This window comes from Macaca mulatta, chromosome 10, assembly GCF_049350105.2.
Source record: "Macaca mulatta isolate MMU2019108-1 chromosome 10, T2T-MMU8v2.0, whole genome shotgun sequence".
In the NCBI taxonomy this organism is placed as follows: domain Eukaryota; kingdom Metazoa; phylum Chordata; class Mammalia; order Primates; family Cercopithecidae; genus Macaca; species Macaca mulatta.
The window spans coordinates 116,348,195-116,364,241 of record NC_133415.1 but is presented as its reverse complement, the minus strand read 5'-3'; the positions used below and the strand labels follow the sequence as shown (position 1 = coordinate 116,364,241).

The following is a 16,047-nucleotide window of genomic DNA, read 5'->3' as shown; positions in this document are numbered from 1 at the left end:
AGGTGCAGCGGGGTGGGCGCTGGGCGGGGGCCTGGGTCTGTCTGGATCTGACTCGCCCTTGGCTGGCGCTGTTTCCCAGCAGCAGCCGGCAGTAGGCGCCCCCGGAGGGCAGGGTCCCTGGAAGATGTCAGTGGGTCTGGGAGCGGGCTTCCGGCGTTCCCTGCACCGTGGGACCAGCCTCTCCGGGGAGGGTGGTTCTGCGCCGGATCCTGGGGGCCTGTCATGGTGCGCCCAGGAGGGCAGGCACGTGAGGACAGGGGCTGGAAACCAGCAGATTCCGGGGTTCCACCCTGAGACCTGCACCCTCTGGCCTCACTAGGGAGAGCCCCTCAGAGCCGGGCTTCGGGGGTTCTTGGGCGTCCCTCATGAGCAGCCGGGGAGGGGCCGGTAGACCCAGGCTCGTCTCCCAGGCTGCAGCGCAGCTGTTCCCCTCCCCCGCCTGCCGGCTCCGGTCCTCGGCGTCTGCCCCGTCCCCGGGGACCGCTTTTCGCGGCTGAAGCGTGTTCCTGCCCCGAGCCGGCTCTCGCCCCGTCTCCCGGGTCCGCCGCGCTCTCCCAGCGCGGTCTCCATCCCCGTCCCTCCCTCCCGCCGCCTCCCCGCCCTGCCCCCCGCCCCGCCCCCGCCCGCTGCGCGTTTCTCTCCCGCCTCCCGCGTCCGTCTTTGCAGCCCGCGCCTCCCGCATCCCCTCGCGTCCCCGTGGCGCCCGCCCGCGCGCGTCCGCGCCCCGCCCCCTCCCGCGCGGTTCCGCATTGGCGTGCTGCAGGGCGCGGTGCACTGCGCCGCCACCGTCAATAGGTGGACCCCCTCCCGGAGATAAAACCGCCGGCGCCGGCGCCGCCAGTCCCTCTGGCTGAGACCTCGGCTCCGGGTAAGGACGCTCGGCCCCCGGGCCTCCGCCCCCGTCCCCGTCTTCCGAAGAGGGACCCCCGGGGCCGGTCCCGCGGGGCAGAGGGCGGCCGGGCCCGGCACCCACACCCGCCCCCGCGCGCGCCCGGATTCCGGCTCCCGGGGGTCCCCGCGTCGGCCGGGCTGGGCCGGGGGTGGGGGGCGGCGCGGGGCGGCGCGGGGCGGCGGGGCCGGGTCCTGGGCGGCGATCTCCCCGTAGCCATGACCTTGGGGCCGCGGGGACCCTGCGGGCTGGGGGCAGCGTCTTCAGTGCCAGGGGCTGATGGGGGTCGGGCTTCGGGGCGCTGGGCCAGAGGACGCTGAGGGAGGTGGTGAGATCTGGGGGCCCTGGCCTCCCCACCCCCACCCGTGTTCCCACCCCGGGGTGGCTTCTATCCTCTTTGCCTCCCCCAGCCGCCTGTCCCCGAGGAGCAGTGTGGGTTTCTCCACTGACCTCTGTGATGGGACGGGGCTGTGACCCAGGGCCCTGACCGGAGGGGAGGGGGGAGGGAGGGTGCCCCCTATATCCCCACCGGGCCGAGGGCATCTCCACCTGGCACTTGCTGGGCTTGGCTGGACCGGGTCCTCCTTCCTCAGGCTGGAACAGGGACCCCCACCTCCTGGCCACTGTCTGTCCCTGTGAGAGTCTGGGGGGGTGGCACGTAGAGCTATTCTGGGTCCCTAATCTGGGCAGCGCATCTCCGTCGGGGCTCTGGCCCAGCCTGCCGGGCAGGGATGAGGGGAAGATGGCGCCGTCCCTGCCTGAGGAGGGGAGTGGGGAGCAGTGGCCATCTCTCCCGGTGGCAGCGGGTGGGGGTGGGGCGCTGTGTCCCTGGCCCTGCTGCCGGGGAGGGGAGCGAGCGTGGAGGACAGGGCCCTGGAGCACTGGGCAGGTGACTCATCACCCTGCTTTGCTGGTCACGGACGTACCTAGCCTGGCACTGCGTGGTCCTTCCAAATGGTGGCTAACCCCTTCCCAAGGAGCGGCCCTGCAGGCTCCCAACGCCCAGTTATTTACAGCAGATGGGGCTGCTTGGGCTCAAGTGTGGGGTGGCGGCAGTGTACAGCCTCTACTTGCCCTGGCCAGGCCCAGCTGTGGGTGGGGGCCCTTCCCTCCCCACCAAACATGGGGGCTTGGTTTGTGGGCAGAGATGTGTGCCCAGCCTGTGCCAGGACAGTCTCTGCTGGTCTCTCCCCCCTGGGCTCCCCATCACCTGTCTCCCCCCCACTGCTGGCACCACAGAATCACTGCAGCCCCCCCCTCGCCCCGAGCCAGAGCACCCCGGGTCCCGCCAGCCCCTCACACTCCCAGCAGAATGGGCAAGGAGAAGACCCACATCAACATCGTGGTCATTGGCCATGTGGACTCTGGCAAGTCCACCACCACGGGCCACCTCATCTACAAGTGCGGGGGCATCGACAAAAGGACCATCGAGAAGTTCGAGAAGGAGGCAGCTGAGGTGAGCTCCGGGGGCTCTGGTCTTGGCCCCCTGAGAAGGAACCCCCAACTCCTGTGGTGGCCAGGCTTGGCATCTCCCAGCCCCAGGACATGTGGTTCAGGAGACCTCCAGGGCAGGAGGGACCCCTGCTGTGGGGCACTCAGGCCTCAGAGGGTCCAGTGGGGCAGCCTCTCTTGCAGAGAGCTTGGTGGGGGAGGGGTGGCCATCGAGCTGCCGGACTTGCCCTGTGGTGAGGGAGGTGACCTGGGAGGGTCCACAGAAGGCTCTGGAACTCTGCCACATTGAGCTGGGGCTGGAGGGCCCTACAGCCTTGCCCCCTTCCCCCCAGGGCCAAGGCTGGGGCTGGAGGTGGTGCTGCCCTCACTTGTCCCAGGGCCCTGCCAGGACGCACGCTGCTATTAATAGCTGATTGATGGGCAGCCGGCCCGTCTGCTCCATTTTCTTGTGCTGGGCTGTGGAGGGCTGCTGTCCAGTGCACCCCTGGGGTGGGGGTCCTGGATGAGGCGGCCCTCTGGCTGACCTTTTGAAGCGGTTCCTCTTTGGTGGCTGAGACAGTGGTGGGGAGCGGCCATGAGTCAGGGTCTGCTCTCTGGTCCCCCTCCCTTGCCCAGGGCTCTGGGGAGAAGCCCACTTCTGGGAGGGCCTGTGGGAGCTCTCACCTGGATGATGAAGGTGGAGGCCAGGGCCTGGGGAGGGGGGCACTCGCTGTCCTGGGCTGAGTCTCTGCCCTGGTGAGGTGGGTGCTCTGAGCTGCACCCCTGAGTTTGGGCTGCATCACCCTTTACCTAGCCTCGTCGGGAGAAGGCGGGGGTTTCAGAGGGCCGCTGGTTCAGGCCCCAGCTGGGTCCCGTCTGGGTCCCCTCCAGGCTGGGCAGCCTCTTGGAGGGCAAGAGTCCAGTCTGTGCAAGGCCCTGGTGGGGAGCTATGCCCAGCTGGGTAGTGACCATCGCTGTTGCCCTGACTGCAGCCCGTCCCCTCCTGTGGGGGTCTCACTGGCTGAGGCCCCCCAGCTTCCCGTGACCGGCAGAGCGAGGAAGGGGAGGAGAAGCCTCAGGGGGGTGGGGAGGCTGGAGCATCGGGAAGGATCGGTGCAGCCAGGGCCTCCTCCTGACCTCATTCCGTTTTCCCTTCTCCTCACCTTAAAATAAAATAACACCGAGGGTTATTTATCTGACAGCCCCAAACACGGTGGTATTATTGGCCTCTGGCTGAGGAAGGGATCTGGGGGCGTCCGCAGCTTCAGATAAAGGGGAGCCCTGGCGGGGGAGGGGTTTATCCCATCTGGCGGCTTCGCTGGGAGAGCGGGCGACTCCCAGGCCCTCGCGCCACCTGCTGGTGGATGTGCGTAGCCGCACCCATTCCGGAGCCGGTGCAGAGGCCGGTCATGGGGGGCAGGGTCTGGGTGTGGGGTCCAGACGGAGGGGCCGGCGTTCCAGGACCCCGGCGGGGAGCAAGCGGGGGCTGGAGCCCATCTCCCGCCTCCCGCGGCCACTCTGCTGTGACAAGCAGCTCGCACCGCCAGGGACTCCCGGGGTCCCAGGTCTCGCCCTCACCTGTGACCCTCACCCGTGACCCTCACCTGCTCCAGATGGGGAAGGGATCCTTCAAGTATGCCTGGGTGCTGGACAAGCTGAAGGCGGAGCGTGAGCGCGGCATCACCATCGACATCTCCCTCTGGAAGTTCGAGACCACCAAGTACTACATCACCATCATCGATGCCCCCGGCCACCGTGACTTCATCAAGAACATGATCACAGGCACATCCCAGGTGAGCAGGGCACAGCAGGTGGGGCTGGGGAAGAGGCCGCTGCACCCCTTCAAGGGACACTGGGGGCCCCTGGGATCACTGGGGTGGTGGGGTCTCCTGTGCTTCCTGTGAGGGCAGGGGACCCCTCACCTGGGCCACCCCTTACCCGGTCTGGGTTAGAGCCCCCCCAAGAAGGAATCCAGGGCTCTGGCATCTGACCCAGTGCCTGTGAGGACACCCAGCCAGTGTCAGAGTCCCCAGACAGACGGGGGCAGATGTGGACATGGACACACCTTCATGCTCAGAGGGGCTAGAGGCCAGGATGGGGACAGTGAGCAGTGGGCAGAGGTGCCACCAGCCAGGCCTGGACTGTATGACATTTCAGGGCACTCACAGAGATGCACGGGCACCCCAGACACAGCATCCTGCAGACAGCAGGACACATGCCACCACCTCCAAACTGCTTTGATAACTGTGACCTCAATCTGTCCTCAAGTGAGGAACAGGACCAGAGAGGCTGAGTGACTTGTCCAGGGACACACAGCCCACTGGTGGTGGAGCCAGGGTTGAACCTCGGTCCCCTGACCCATGGCCTGGCGATGAGCCCCCCACACTGCCCTTGAAGTGGGGACCCCCATGTCTCCCTCCCCAAGGCCCCAGTGGGCTGCTCAGGCCCCAGCCCACTGCCTGGAGAGGCCTGTGTCCCCTGCTGGGCAGGTGGGGCGGGGCTCACTGTGTCCCCCGCTGGGCAGGCGGACTGCGCAGTGCTGATCGTGGCGGCGGGCGTGGGTGAGTTCGAGGCGGGCATCTCCAAGAATGGGCAGACGCGGGAGCATGCCCTGCTGGCCTACACGCTGGGTGTGAAGCAGCTTATCGTGGGCGTGAACAAAATGGACTCCACGGAGCCGGCCTACAGCGAGAAGCGCTATGATGAGATTGTCAAGGAAGTCAGCGCCTACATCAAGAAGATCGGCTACAACCCGGCCACCGTGCCCTTCGTGCCCATCTCCGGCTGGCATGGCGACAACATGCTGGAGCCCTCCCCCAACGTGAGTGGCGGCTAGGGCGAGGCGGGCCACACGGGCTGGCTGGACCCCCTGCCCCAGAGCGAGGCACCGGCAGGTGGCAGGGGGAGGTGGAGGGCCTGTCCCAGGGAAATGCAGGTTCCCCACGAAACCTGCTGGGTTTCCCTAACTGGCTCAAGGCCCGGCGGGGAGCCCCATCCCCCCTCAGCACCAGGCTTTGCTCCTACACTCAGCCTCCCACACGGCTGGCCAGGGCCAGGGCCCATCCCCGATGTCAACACAGCAGGGGACAGCAGTGGCCTCCAGCACGGCCCATGTGCCTGGTCTCCAGAGCCCTGCCATGGGGGTGGTCGGTTTCATCTCTGTCAGGCCATTGTCCTGGCTCTGGAAAACATGCAGGGGCTGTGGGCTGGGCCGTGGGGGCCTCCCCGGTTGCCTCCCCTGGGGTCTTGGAGCAGGGTTTGGCTTTGGGAAGTGTGCATGCTTCTGGGCTGGCTGGGAGGGCTAAGGGTTGGCTCTTGGCTGGTCAATTGGGAGCTCAGCGTGCGAACAGTCTGTGGCCCAGGGACTCTGCCTTGGCTGGAGATGACGCGTAGAGACACTTGGAGAACCTGAGACTGTGTTCCAAGGGTTCTCCAAGCCAGAGGAGACACCAGAATGGCCACCACTGGGCTCTGCCAGCAGTGTAGCTGCCAACAGTAAGGGTACAGGTGTGGAGTCTAGAGACAGCGGGGAGACAGACCAGCAGCACTGAGCCCAGCGCTGAGGTCTGGGGACAGAGCTGAGAGGGGCTCCCCCAGCCCTGCCTCCATCTCATGAGGCTGGGTGTTGTTTACCTGTGATGGCATTTTCCTCACAGGGTATCATGTGGCGAACGCCATTCTCCGCCTCTCCAGGGAGGCCTCCAGCCATCAGGGAACCCACACTCCCCTCTGGCCTGAGCTGCTAGGTGGCCCATGCTTATACAGGCCCTGGGGGGCTGGGGCACAGTGCTGCCGGCTCCCTCCCCTGCTCCCTGTTTGTGGCAGGTGGCCCAGAGGGAGGCTTCATGGGATGGGAGTGGGGGCCGCACCAGGAGAAGCTCCAGACAGGGCTGTGCCAAGCTTGGAGGCAGCACGGTGTCCAGGAGCTAGGGTGGGGCAAGGCTCCCCCTCCAGCTCTGTCCCTGGCCTGGCCCTTGTCTAGACTCGGCATCCTCCTAGTCAAGTCACCTGCCCTGCCTAGAGCTGATGGTCAGGGGCCTGGGGCCTTCTGGGACTTGGGGCTGGACTGGGGGTTTGTTCACAGTGTCAGCAACTCCTGAGCAGCCTGGGCTGGGAAGGGTGCTTTACCTCTTTGTCCTCCTCCTTTTAAGAGGGATCTCCTTCCCAGGGTCCCTGTGATGCTGGGGCTATGGGCTGGGGAGGAGCAGGTTGGGGAAATTCCTCATCTTAAAGGGCATGAGGCAAGTTTAGCCTGAACAGCAGGATTCCTGGAGGCACCCTGGGGAGGCCTGAGGGTGGGGAGGCCACCAATGTCTCTATAATGGACTGATTTTCTCCCTTCGGTCCAGATGCCGTGGTTCAAGGGCTGGAAGGTGGAGCGTAAGGAGGGCAACGCAAGCGGCGTGTCCCTGCTGGAGGCCCTGGACACTATTCTGCCCCCCACGCGCCCCACGGACAAGCCCCTGCGCCTGCCACTGCAGGACGTGTACAAGATCGGCGGTGAGCAAGGGCGCTGTGCTGGAGCTCCTGCCCAGCCAGTTCCGCCTGCCCTAGACCAGGGGTCCCTATGAGGCATCTCAAGACTGGGCTGTCTCCAATCTCTCCCCTTACTACACACTTTCTGGGGAAGAGTCCATCCCACATCCATCCATCCATCCACCCACCTCCTCACCCATCCATCCTCTGTCCGTCCGTCCGTCCGTCCATCCATCCATCCATCCATCCATCCATCCATCCACCCACCCACCCATCCATCCACCCATCCATCCATCTCTCCATCCATCCATCCATCTCCCCACCCATCCATCTTTCACTCCATTCATCTATCCATCCATCCATCCATCCACCTCTTCATCCATCCATCCATCCATCCATCCATCCATCCATCCATCCATTGTCCCACCCGTCCATCCTTCTATCAATCTATCCACCCATCTTCCCACCCATCCATCCTTCTCTCTATCAATCCATCCACCCATCTCCCCATCCATCCATCTATCCATCCATCCATCCATCCATCCATCCATCCATCCATCCATTGTCCCACTCATCCATCCTTCTCTCTCTCCATCCATCCATCCACCTCTCCATCCATCCATCCATCCATCCATCCATTGTCCCACCCATCCATCCTTCTATCAATCCATCCATCCGTCTTCCCACCCATCCATCCTTCTCTCTATCAATCCATCCACCTATCTCCCCGTCCATCCATCCATCCATCCACCCATCCATCCATCCATCCATCCATCCACTCACCCACTTCCCCACTCATCCATCCTTCTGTTCATCCACTGATCCACCCACCTCCCCATCCATCCATCCTTCTGTCCATCCATCCATCCATCCATCCACCTCCCCACCCATCCATCCTTCTGTCCATCCATCCATCTATCCATCCATCCATCTATCCATCCATCCATCCACCCATCCACCTCTCCATCCATCCATCCATTATCCCACCCATCCATCCTTCTCTCCATCCATCTGTGCATCCATCCATCCATCCATCCATCCATTGTCCCACACATCCATCCTTCTATCTATCCATCCATCCATTCATCCACTCACCTACCTCCCCACTCATCCATCCTTCTATCCACCCATCCACCCACCTCCCCATCCATCCATCCACCCACCCATCCACCCACCTCCCCACCTATCCATCCTTCTATCCATCCTTCTGTCCATCCACCCATCCACCCACCTCCCCATCCATCCACCCATCCACCCACCTCCCCATCCATCCATCTATCCACCCACCTCCTCACCCATCCATCCTTCATCCATCCATCCATCCATCCATCCATCCATCCATCCATCCATCTTCCCATCCATCCTTCTATCCATCCATCCACCTCCCCATCCATCCTTCTATCCATCCATCCATCCATCCATCTCCCCATCCATCCATCCATCCATCCATCCATTCATCCACTCACCCACCTCCCCAGCCATCCATCCTTCTGTCCATCCACCCATCTACCCACCACCTCCCCATCCATCCATCCATCCACCTACCCACTTCCCCACCCATCCATCATTCTCTCCATCCATCTATCCATCCATCCATCCATCCACCCACCTCCCCATCCATCCATCCATCCATCCACCAACCCACTTCTCCACCCATCCATCCATCCACCAACCCACTTCTCCACCCATCCATCCTTCTGTCCATCCACCCATCCATCCACCTCTCCATCCATCCATCCACCCACCCATCTCCCCGCCATCCATCCTTCTCTCCATCCATCCATCCATCCATCCTTCCATCTCTCCATCCATCCGTCCATCCACCCACCTCCTCACCCATCCACTTTTCTGTCCATCCACCCATCCATCCATCCATCCATCCATTTCCCTACCCATTCATCCTTCTGTCCATCCACCCATCCAGCCATCTACCTCTCCATCCATCCATCCATCCATCTCCCCACCCAGTCATCCTTCTATCATCCATGCATCCATCCATCCATCCATCTCATCCATCCGTCCATCTCTCCATCCATCTATCCATCTATCTCTCCATCCATCCATCCATCCATCCACCCACCCACCTCCCCACCATCCATCCTCTCCATCCATCCATCCATCCATCCACCCACCTCCCCACCCATCCATCCTTCTGTCCATCCATCCACCCATCCATCCATTCCTCCCCATCCATCCATCCATCTCCCTACCCATTCATCCTTCTGTCCATCCATCCATCCACCTATCCATCCATCTATCCATCCATCCATCTCCCCATCTACCCATCCACTTTCCATCCACCCATCTCCCTATGCAGTCATCCTTCTCTCCATCATCCATGCATTCATCCATCCATCTCATCCATCCATCCATCTCTCCATCCATCCATCCACCTCTCCTTCCATCTATCCACCTCCCCACCTCTCCACCCATCCATCCTTCTGTCCATCCACCCATCCACCCATCCATCCATCCTTCCCTCCCCATCCATCCATCCATCCATCCATCTCCCTACCCATTCATCCTTCTGTCCATCTCCCCATCCACCTATCCATCCACCCACCTCCCCATCCATCCATCTATTCATCCATCCATCTCCCCATCCCCCCATCCACCTCTCTATCCATCCATCAATCCATCCATCTCCCTACCCAGTCATCCTTCTCTCCATCATCCATGCATTCATCCATTCATCTCATCCATCCATCCATCCATCTCTCCATCCATCCATCCATCCACTTCCCCATCCATCCATCCACCCATCCACCCACCTCCCCACCATCCATCCATCCATCCATCCATCCATCTCCCCCCTCATCCATCTCCCCACCCATCCTTCTGTCCATCCACCTCCCCATCCATCCATCCTTCCATCTCCCCATCCATCCATCCATCCATCTATCCACACACCCACCCACTTTCCTACCCATCCATCCTTCTTTCCATCCACCCATCCACCTCCCCATCCATCCATCCATCCATCTCCCCCCTCATCCATCTCCCCACCCATCCATCCTCTGTCCATCCACCTCCCCATCCATCCATCCATCCATCTTCCCAAGACAAGAAACCATAAATCTGAGACCCCAGAGAAAGGGCACTGATAGGAGACCCCCAGCCAGGGGGCTGCAGCCAAAGATGTTGCAGGCATCTCTATGTGCACAGTGGGGGCGTCATGCTCACCCCAGCACAGAGCACAGCCCACAGGCTCAGTGAAGTCTGCTGGAGGCTACAGTGGGCCTCCATCACAGCCCTGGGAGGTGAGGGTGGAGACCTGGTAGCCTGGGGGAGACAAGACCCCCTTGTGGCAGCTGCACAATTGGTGTAAGCAGATCCACGAGAAATGCCAGGGACGCTCAGGTGCCACTGTGCCTGTGCTGCATCCGGCTGAGAGGCCCCTTTAATGATAGAGACCTGCAGCCTCCAAGTGGGGCCCAGAGAGCCCGCAGGGAGAAGGGCTACCAGGCCCCAGGCAGGAGCAGTCCAGTGGTCTGGCCCACACTCACAGGGAGGAGTCCTCAGACAAAGGAGGGGTCCCATAGTGCCCTCTTCGAGGGAAAGTGCTCCCCGGGGGCATGGATGGGACGCCAGGCTCAGACAGCCCCTCTCTGCCCATCCTCCCCCTTCTCTGCCCCTGTGGCTTTTCCTCGGGTTCCTGGGAGCTCTGCTGTTCAGTCTCTTATCTCCCCAGCTGGGTGGGGCGGCCCTCACTTGCCTTGGAATCTCTGGGTCTGCCTTGTCCCTGGCCTCCCCCTGCACTCTGCCCGTGTGGCCCCAACCCCCAGGCCTGTCGGGGGGATCCAGTCCCAGGCTTTGTTGGTTTCCAGGCTCTGTCCCCGAATATCCTGCCCCAGCATCCTCTCGGGCCCTGCCTTCCCCTCACACCCCATCTCCTCTGCAGGCATTGGCACGGTGCCCGTGGGCCGGGTGGAGACAGGCATCCTGCGGCCAGGTATGGTGGTGACCTTTGCACCGGTGAACATCACCACTGAGGTGAAGTCGGTGGAGATGCACCACGAGGCTCTGAGCGAAGCTCTGCCCGGTGACAACGTTGGCTTCAACGTGAAGAACGTGTCAGTGAAGGACATCCGGCGGGGCAACGTGTGTGGGGACAGCAAGTCTGACCCGCCGCAGGAGGCCGCTCAGTTCACCTCCCAGGTTGGGGGCCGCACTGGGTCCAGGGGGCTGGTGCCTGCTGGGCAGCAGCAGGACTGTCCTGGGTGAGGCTGCTGTTGGCAGGTCACCTGGTGTGGGGAGAAAACAGACCCTCAGGCTAGGCGCGGTGGCTGATGCCTGTAATCCCAGCACTTTGGGAGGCCGAGGTGGGTGGATCACGAGGTCAAGAGATCAAGACCATCCTGGTCAACATGGTGAAACACCATCACTACTAAAAATACAAAAATTAGCCGGGTGTGGTGGCACGCACCTGTAGTCCCAGCTCTCAGGAAGCTGAGGCAGGAGAATTGCTTGAACCCGGGAGGTGGAGGTTACAGTGAGCCGAGATCGCACCACTGTACTCCAGACTGGGCGACAGAACGAGACTCTGTCTCAAAAGAAAAAAAGAAAAGGAAAGAGAAAAGACCTCCATTCCACCGAGGGGCCCACCGAGCATTTAGTGGGGGGATAAATCCGTTCTGGGAGGGGTGCAGGCCCTATGGCTCCCCAGCCTCTGTGCAATCCCGGGTCTGCTGTCCATGCCACACCGCTGGGCTGCCCAGCCTTTAAGGTCCTACATTCGTCCTGGAAAAACACTTTTGTTAACTTACTGCCTGAGACATCTCTGTCATGCTTTTATTCTCTACAGTTTTCATTGCCCCCTCTTTGCTGCCCTCTTCATATTATTATCATCATTATTTTTTTGAGATGGAGTCTCGCTCTGTTGCCCAGGCTGGAGTGCAGTGGCATGATCTTGGCTCACTGCAAGCTCCGCCTCCCGGGTTCAAGTGATTCTCCTGCCTCAGCCTCCCCAGTAGGTAGGATTACAGGAATGCGCCACCACACCCAGCTAATTTTTGTATTATTAGTAGAGACAGAGTTTCGCCATGTTGGTCAGGCTGGTCTTGAACTCCTGACCTCAAGTGATCTGTCCACCTCGGCCTCCCAAAGTGCTGGGATTACAGTAGGCGTGAACCCCTGTGCCCGGTCTCTTCATATGATTTTTAAAAGTGGCTTTATTGAGATACAACTGAAATACAGGAATTGAGGTCCAGTTTTGTCACCCCCCTGCCTTAGTTCCAGCTGGGGTTGGCCGTGTAGGTGCTGCCCCTGCCCCTTCGAAACAATGGATCTCAGTTGTTTATCTTCTGCTTAATGAGGATGTTGAGGTTCAGGTCTGGGGGCTGGGTCCTCCAGTCAGCACTCGGGGCTGAGGAACCCATAGAGGGGGGGCCCCATGACTGGGCCTCCCAGCCCTGCTCTGGCTCCCTCCTGGTGCCCACCGTGGATGTGCCTTATGGCCACCTGTGGTTCCGCTCCCAGGTCATCATCCTGAACCACCCGGGGCAGATCAGCGCCGGCTACTCCCCGGTCATCGACTGCCACACGGCCCACATCGCCTGCAAGTTTGCGGAGCTGAAGGAGAAGATTGACCGGCGCTCTGGCAAGAAGCTGGAGGACAACCCCAAGTCCCTGAAGTCTGGAGATGCGGCCATTGTGGAGATGGTGCCGGGAAAACCCATGTGTGTGGAGAGCTTCTCCCAGTACCCGCCTCTTGGTGAGCCGGGGTGGTCCGGGGAGGTGCAGCCCCCAGGCGGTGGATGACCCAGGCTGAGGGCCGAGGACTGCGGGGATGGGGCGCTGGGTGACAGCAGTGGGCCCCTGTCCTGCGGAGTTTGGCCCAGAGCATGGCAGGAGACCCACGGCCTCCGTGTCACTAGTGCAGGTGACCCTACCTGGAGGACCTGGGGTGGGTCCTGTGTGCAGACGAGGCTCCAGAAGTGAGGAAGGCCCCGCGAGTGAGGAAGTCCCACAGTCATCCAGTGGCAGCGTTCGGGCTGCCCCTGCCCCGTGGCCGCCCCTCAGGCCATGGAGCAGCCACCCAGGCAGGGCTCTGGCGAGGCCGGCCGTCCTCACAAGGGCGCGCTCTGCGCTAAGGGTGTTCCGAGGACGTTCCCGACCCGGCTTCGTTCTGTGGTTGCGCCCCCGCCCGGCGAGAGCTCTTGGAGGGGCGGTGGGACGAGTCCTCCGGCCCCGCTCACGCGCCGCCCCCGTCCCCAGGCCGTTTCGCCGTGCGCGACATGAGGCAGACGGTCGCCGTGGGCGTCATCAAGAACGTGGAGAAGAAGAGCGGCGGCGCCGGCAAGGTCACCAAGTCGGCGCAGAAGGCGCAGAAGGCGGGCAAGTGAAGCGCGGGCGCCCGCGGCGCGACCCTCCCCGGCGGCGCCGCGCCCCGAACCCCGGCCCGGCCCCCGCCCCGCCCCCGCCCCGCGCGCCGCCCCGGCGCCCCGCACCCCCGCCAGGCGCATGTCTGCACCTCCGCTTGCCAGAGGCCCTCGGTCAGCGACTGGATGCTCGCCATCAAGGTCCAGTGGAAGTTCTTCAAGAGGAAAGGCGCCCCCGCCCCAGGCTTCCGCGCCCAGCGCTCGCCACGCTCAGTGCCCGTTTTACCAATAAACTGAGCGACCCCGGAGCCGTGTGCGCCTCCTGCTGGGGGGTCCTGCTGGGGGGGTGGGCCCCGCCCGCGCTCCCCGGAGCCCCTCCCTGCCCGGGTGGCCAGCCCAGCATCTTTTATTCCCTGCCTGGGGACCCCAGGGTGAGCGCTGAGCGCTGGGTGAGGAGTGCCTGGTGCCCCCCAGGCCGTGGCCCAGCACCAAGCTGGCCTGGGTGGCTGTGAGGGGCTTCGCCATGGCTACCCAGCGCAGAGAATGGTCCCTTCAGATCCACAGAACGGGGCTGCGGGTTTCGGGATCTCTGGGGGCCGCATGAGCGTTGAGGGCTTCTCCGCCCAGAGTGACTGTCACACACACTCATTCTTCCTGTGGTCCCGCACTTCTGGTCTCACTCTCCTAAGCTGGTCACCTGTGGCCGGAGTCCGTATCTGCCCATCCTCCTCCTGGGTCCAAGCCTTCTGTACATGGTTGTAGGAACTCCAGCCCCTGAAACCGAAAGACTGGTGACTTCAGTCGTGGGCTGGGGGCTTTGCGTCTTCCCTGGGGTCCCTGGTCTCTCTGGGCTGGAACCTGCCCCGACCTCGGCTGGCCAGGGTGGAGGGGTGGGGAGAGGGGAGGGCAGCTCCTTTCCACCCCTCCCTGCTCCGGGAAAGTGGTCCCGGCCCACAGCCAGTCATGCTGCAGCAGGTGAGGGTGGGGTGGAGGGTGGGCAGGTTCCCTGAGGATGCAGAGGAGGGTCGGGTGGAGGATGGGCAGGTTCCCTGAAGATGCAGAGGAGGAGGGTTGGAGTGGAGGGAGGGCAGCCTCCCTGAGGATGCAGGTGAGGTCAGGGTGGAGGGTGGGCAGGCTCCCTGACCCTGTACACGGCACTGAGGTGGGCCTGTCACCCACCCCCAGCTCCCCGCCTGCAGCTGGGTACCTGACTGGGAGGGTTCTCCTGCAGAGCAGGCAGGCTGACCACAAGGCCCCATAGTGCGTTAGTCTCTTAGGGATGCGGTGACCAATGACTGCAAATGGCGAGGCCTCCTGGGGCCAAAACCAGCCTCACTACTGAAATCAAGGTGTCAACAGGGCTCTGCTCCTCTGGAGGCCCCAGGAGAATTAGTTCCCTGCTTCACCCTTGCCGTGGCGGCCGACAGTCTGTGGCTTGTGGCTGCATCACTCCAGCCTCGTGGCGGCCGACAGTCTGTGGCTTGTGGCGGCATCACTCCAGCCTCTGCCTCTGCCGTCACACTACTTTCTCCTCCTCTGTGTCAAACCCCTTCTCATGAGCATGCGAGTGATTGCATTTAGGGACCACCTGGGATAATCCAGGATTACCCCCATCTCAACATCCTTAACCAAATCTGCAAAATCCTTTCCTGCCACATGTAGTCAGCCACAGATTCCAGGGTTGAGGGCCTGATATCCTTGGGGCATGTTAGACCCACTGGGCTGGGTGAGGACTGAAACGAGGCCAGCCCAGCTGACAGGCAGTGGTGACAGGGGCACTGTCTGGGGGCACCCTTGGAGGGCCTGCTCATGTCTCTCTCCAGTCCCAAAGTGGGGTGGCCTCAAACCCACACGAAAGGGAGGTAGAATGGGAGGAAGAGTGGAGCAATCAGGCAGGGATGTGGTTGGGAGCCTGGGCCCCCAGGTGGGGAGGATTTGAACCCATGAACATCAGATCCACGAGGCCTCTAAGGAGGAGATACAGGACCCAGTCACATCGGGACTTTGGATATATACCAATAATTGTTTGGTGTAAAATATTTGGGGCATATTTACACAGAAATGGTACTCCTTATTTATCTGAAATTCTGATCTGACTGGGTGTCCTGTGTTTTACCTGGTGGCCCTGCCCAAGGACACAGGTGTTCCTGATGGACCCCAGCCCATCCTGGGCCTCTGTGGGGCCACCGCTGATGGGAGGGGCCGAGGGGGACCCTGCAGGGCCTGTCTGGAAGGAAGTTGTCCTTTCACACATGACCTGGCTAGAACTGGGGCCAAATGGGAGAAATTTGCCAGCCTGAGATGGGACAAAAGTGGAAAACAGCCCCCAGCTGCAGTTGCAGAAAGCCCCCTTGGGTGGTCCCTGAGGTGCTCAGGGGTCCCCTCACCCCCATGTCCCAGTTGCAGTTGCAAACTCTGGATGACTCTGGCAGCCTTGGTCACCCAGGCACTGCTGGTGGGGGGCAAGCCCAGCCTGCCTGCCATGGTCTGTGCTGGGGCCACAGTGCCCCCCTCCAGGTGCGTGTGTTTCTGGGGTGGAGAGGAGCACAGGGAGGACAGAGAGATGGGAGCACTCCCTGTTCCCACTGGGGTCCTCAGCAGATGAGAGTCCTGGCCGTGGTAGCCTGGAGGGTGGGTCTCCAGGGAGGGTCTCTGACCTCGGCTCCCCTTCTGGGGTAATGAAGGCAGGCCCAAGTCCTTGGGTCTGATGCCTGGCAGGGCTCTGGGCCTTGCTGCGCCCCGCGTGCTCGGGTGGGGGGCTGTGGGGTGGGGACCGGCAGTGGCTGGAGGAGGCCGGAATCTGGGACTGGGCTCCTGGTGTCCATCGTGGGTGGAGGCAGCACACACGGTGCCAGGATTGCCCTGCTGGATGCTGGGCAGGGGATACCCTGTGTCCAACCCACTGTCAGCTCTGGGGGGTGGAGCAGGGGC

The 16,047-nt window shown here is 62.3% G+C and overlaps 2 protein-coding genes across 6 annotated transcripts in view; one reads left to right on the top strand and one right to left on the bottom strand.

The window, feature by feature from the left end:
• The window catches only part of PPDPF (pancreatic progenitor cell differentiation and proliferation factor), a 42,467-nt gene extending 29,139 nt beyond the window's left edge, over positions 1–13,328 (bottom strand). The window contains exon 1 of one of the 3 annotated variants that reach the window (XM_077949023.1): positions 13,246–13,328. In XM_077949023.1, the coding sequence (XP_077805149.1) occupies positions 13,246–13,313 (68 nt within the window). In that variant the 5' untranslated portion in view covers positions 13,314–13,328. Of the gene's footprint in view, positions 1–1,246; positions 1,448–8,882; positions 8,907–13,245 lie in introns of those variants that run through there. The other 2 variants (XM_077949022.1, XM_077949021.1) reach the window with 2 other exon arrangements.
• EEF1A2 (eukaryotic translation elongation factor 1 alpha 2) lies at positions 843–13,421 on the top strand. Of its 3 annotated transcripts, none has more exons than XM_077952182.1 (8): positions 843–868; positions 2,201–2,345; positions 3,934–4,113; positions 4,845–5,141; positions 6,670–6,820; positions 10,698–10,954; positions 12,275–12,509; positions 13,013–13,421. In XM_077952182.1, exons 2-8 carry the CDS (start codon positions 2,202–2,204, stop codon positions 13,138–13,140), a joined length of 1,392 nt encoding a protein of 463 aa, XP_077808308.1. In that variant the 5' UTR covers positions 843–868; position 2,201; the 3' UTR covers positions 13,141–13,421. The 3 variants fall into 3 exon arrangements, with proteins under 3 accessions (XP_077808308.1, XP_028684553.1, XP_028684552.1); XM_028828720.2 differs by having other exon boundaries at positions 2,162–2,345; XM_028828719.2 differs by having other exon boundaries at positions 2,129–2,345.
• Positions 13,422–16,047: the final 2,626 nt, after the last annotated feature.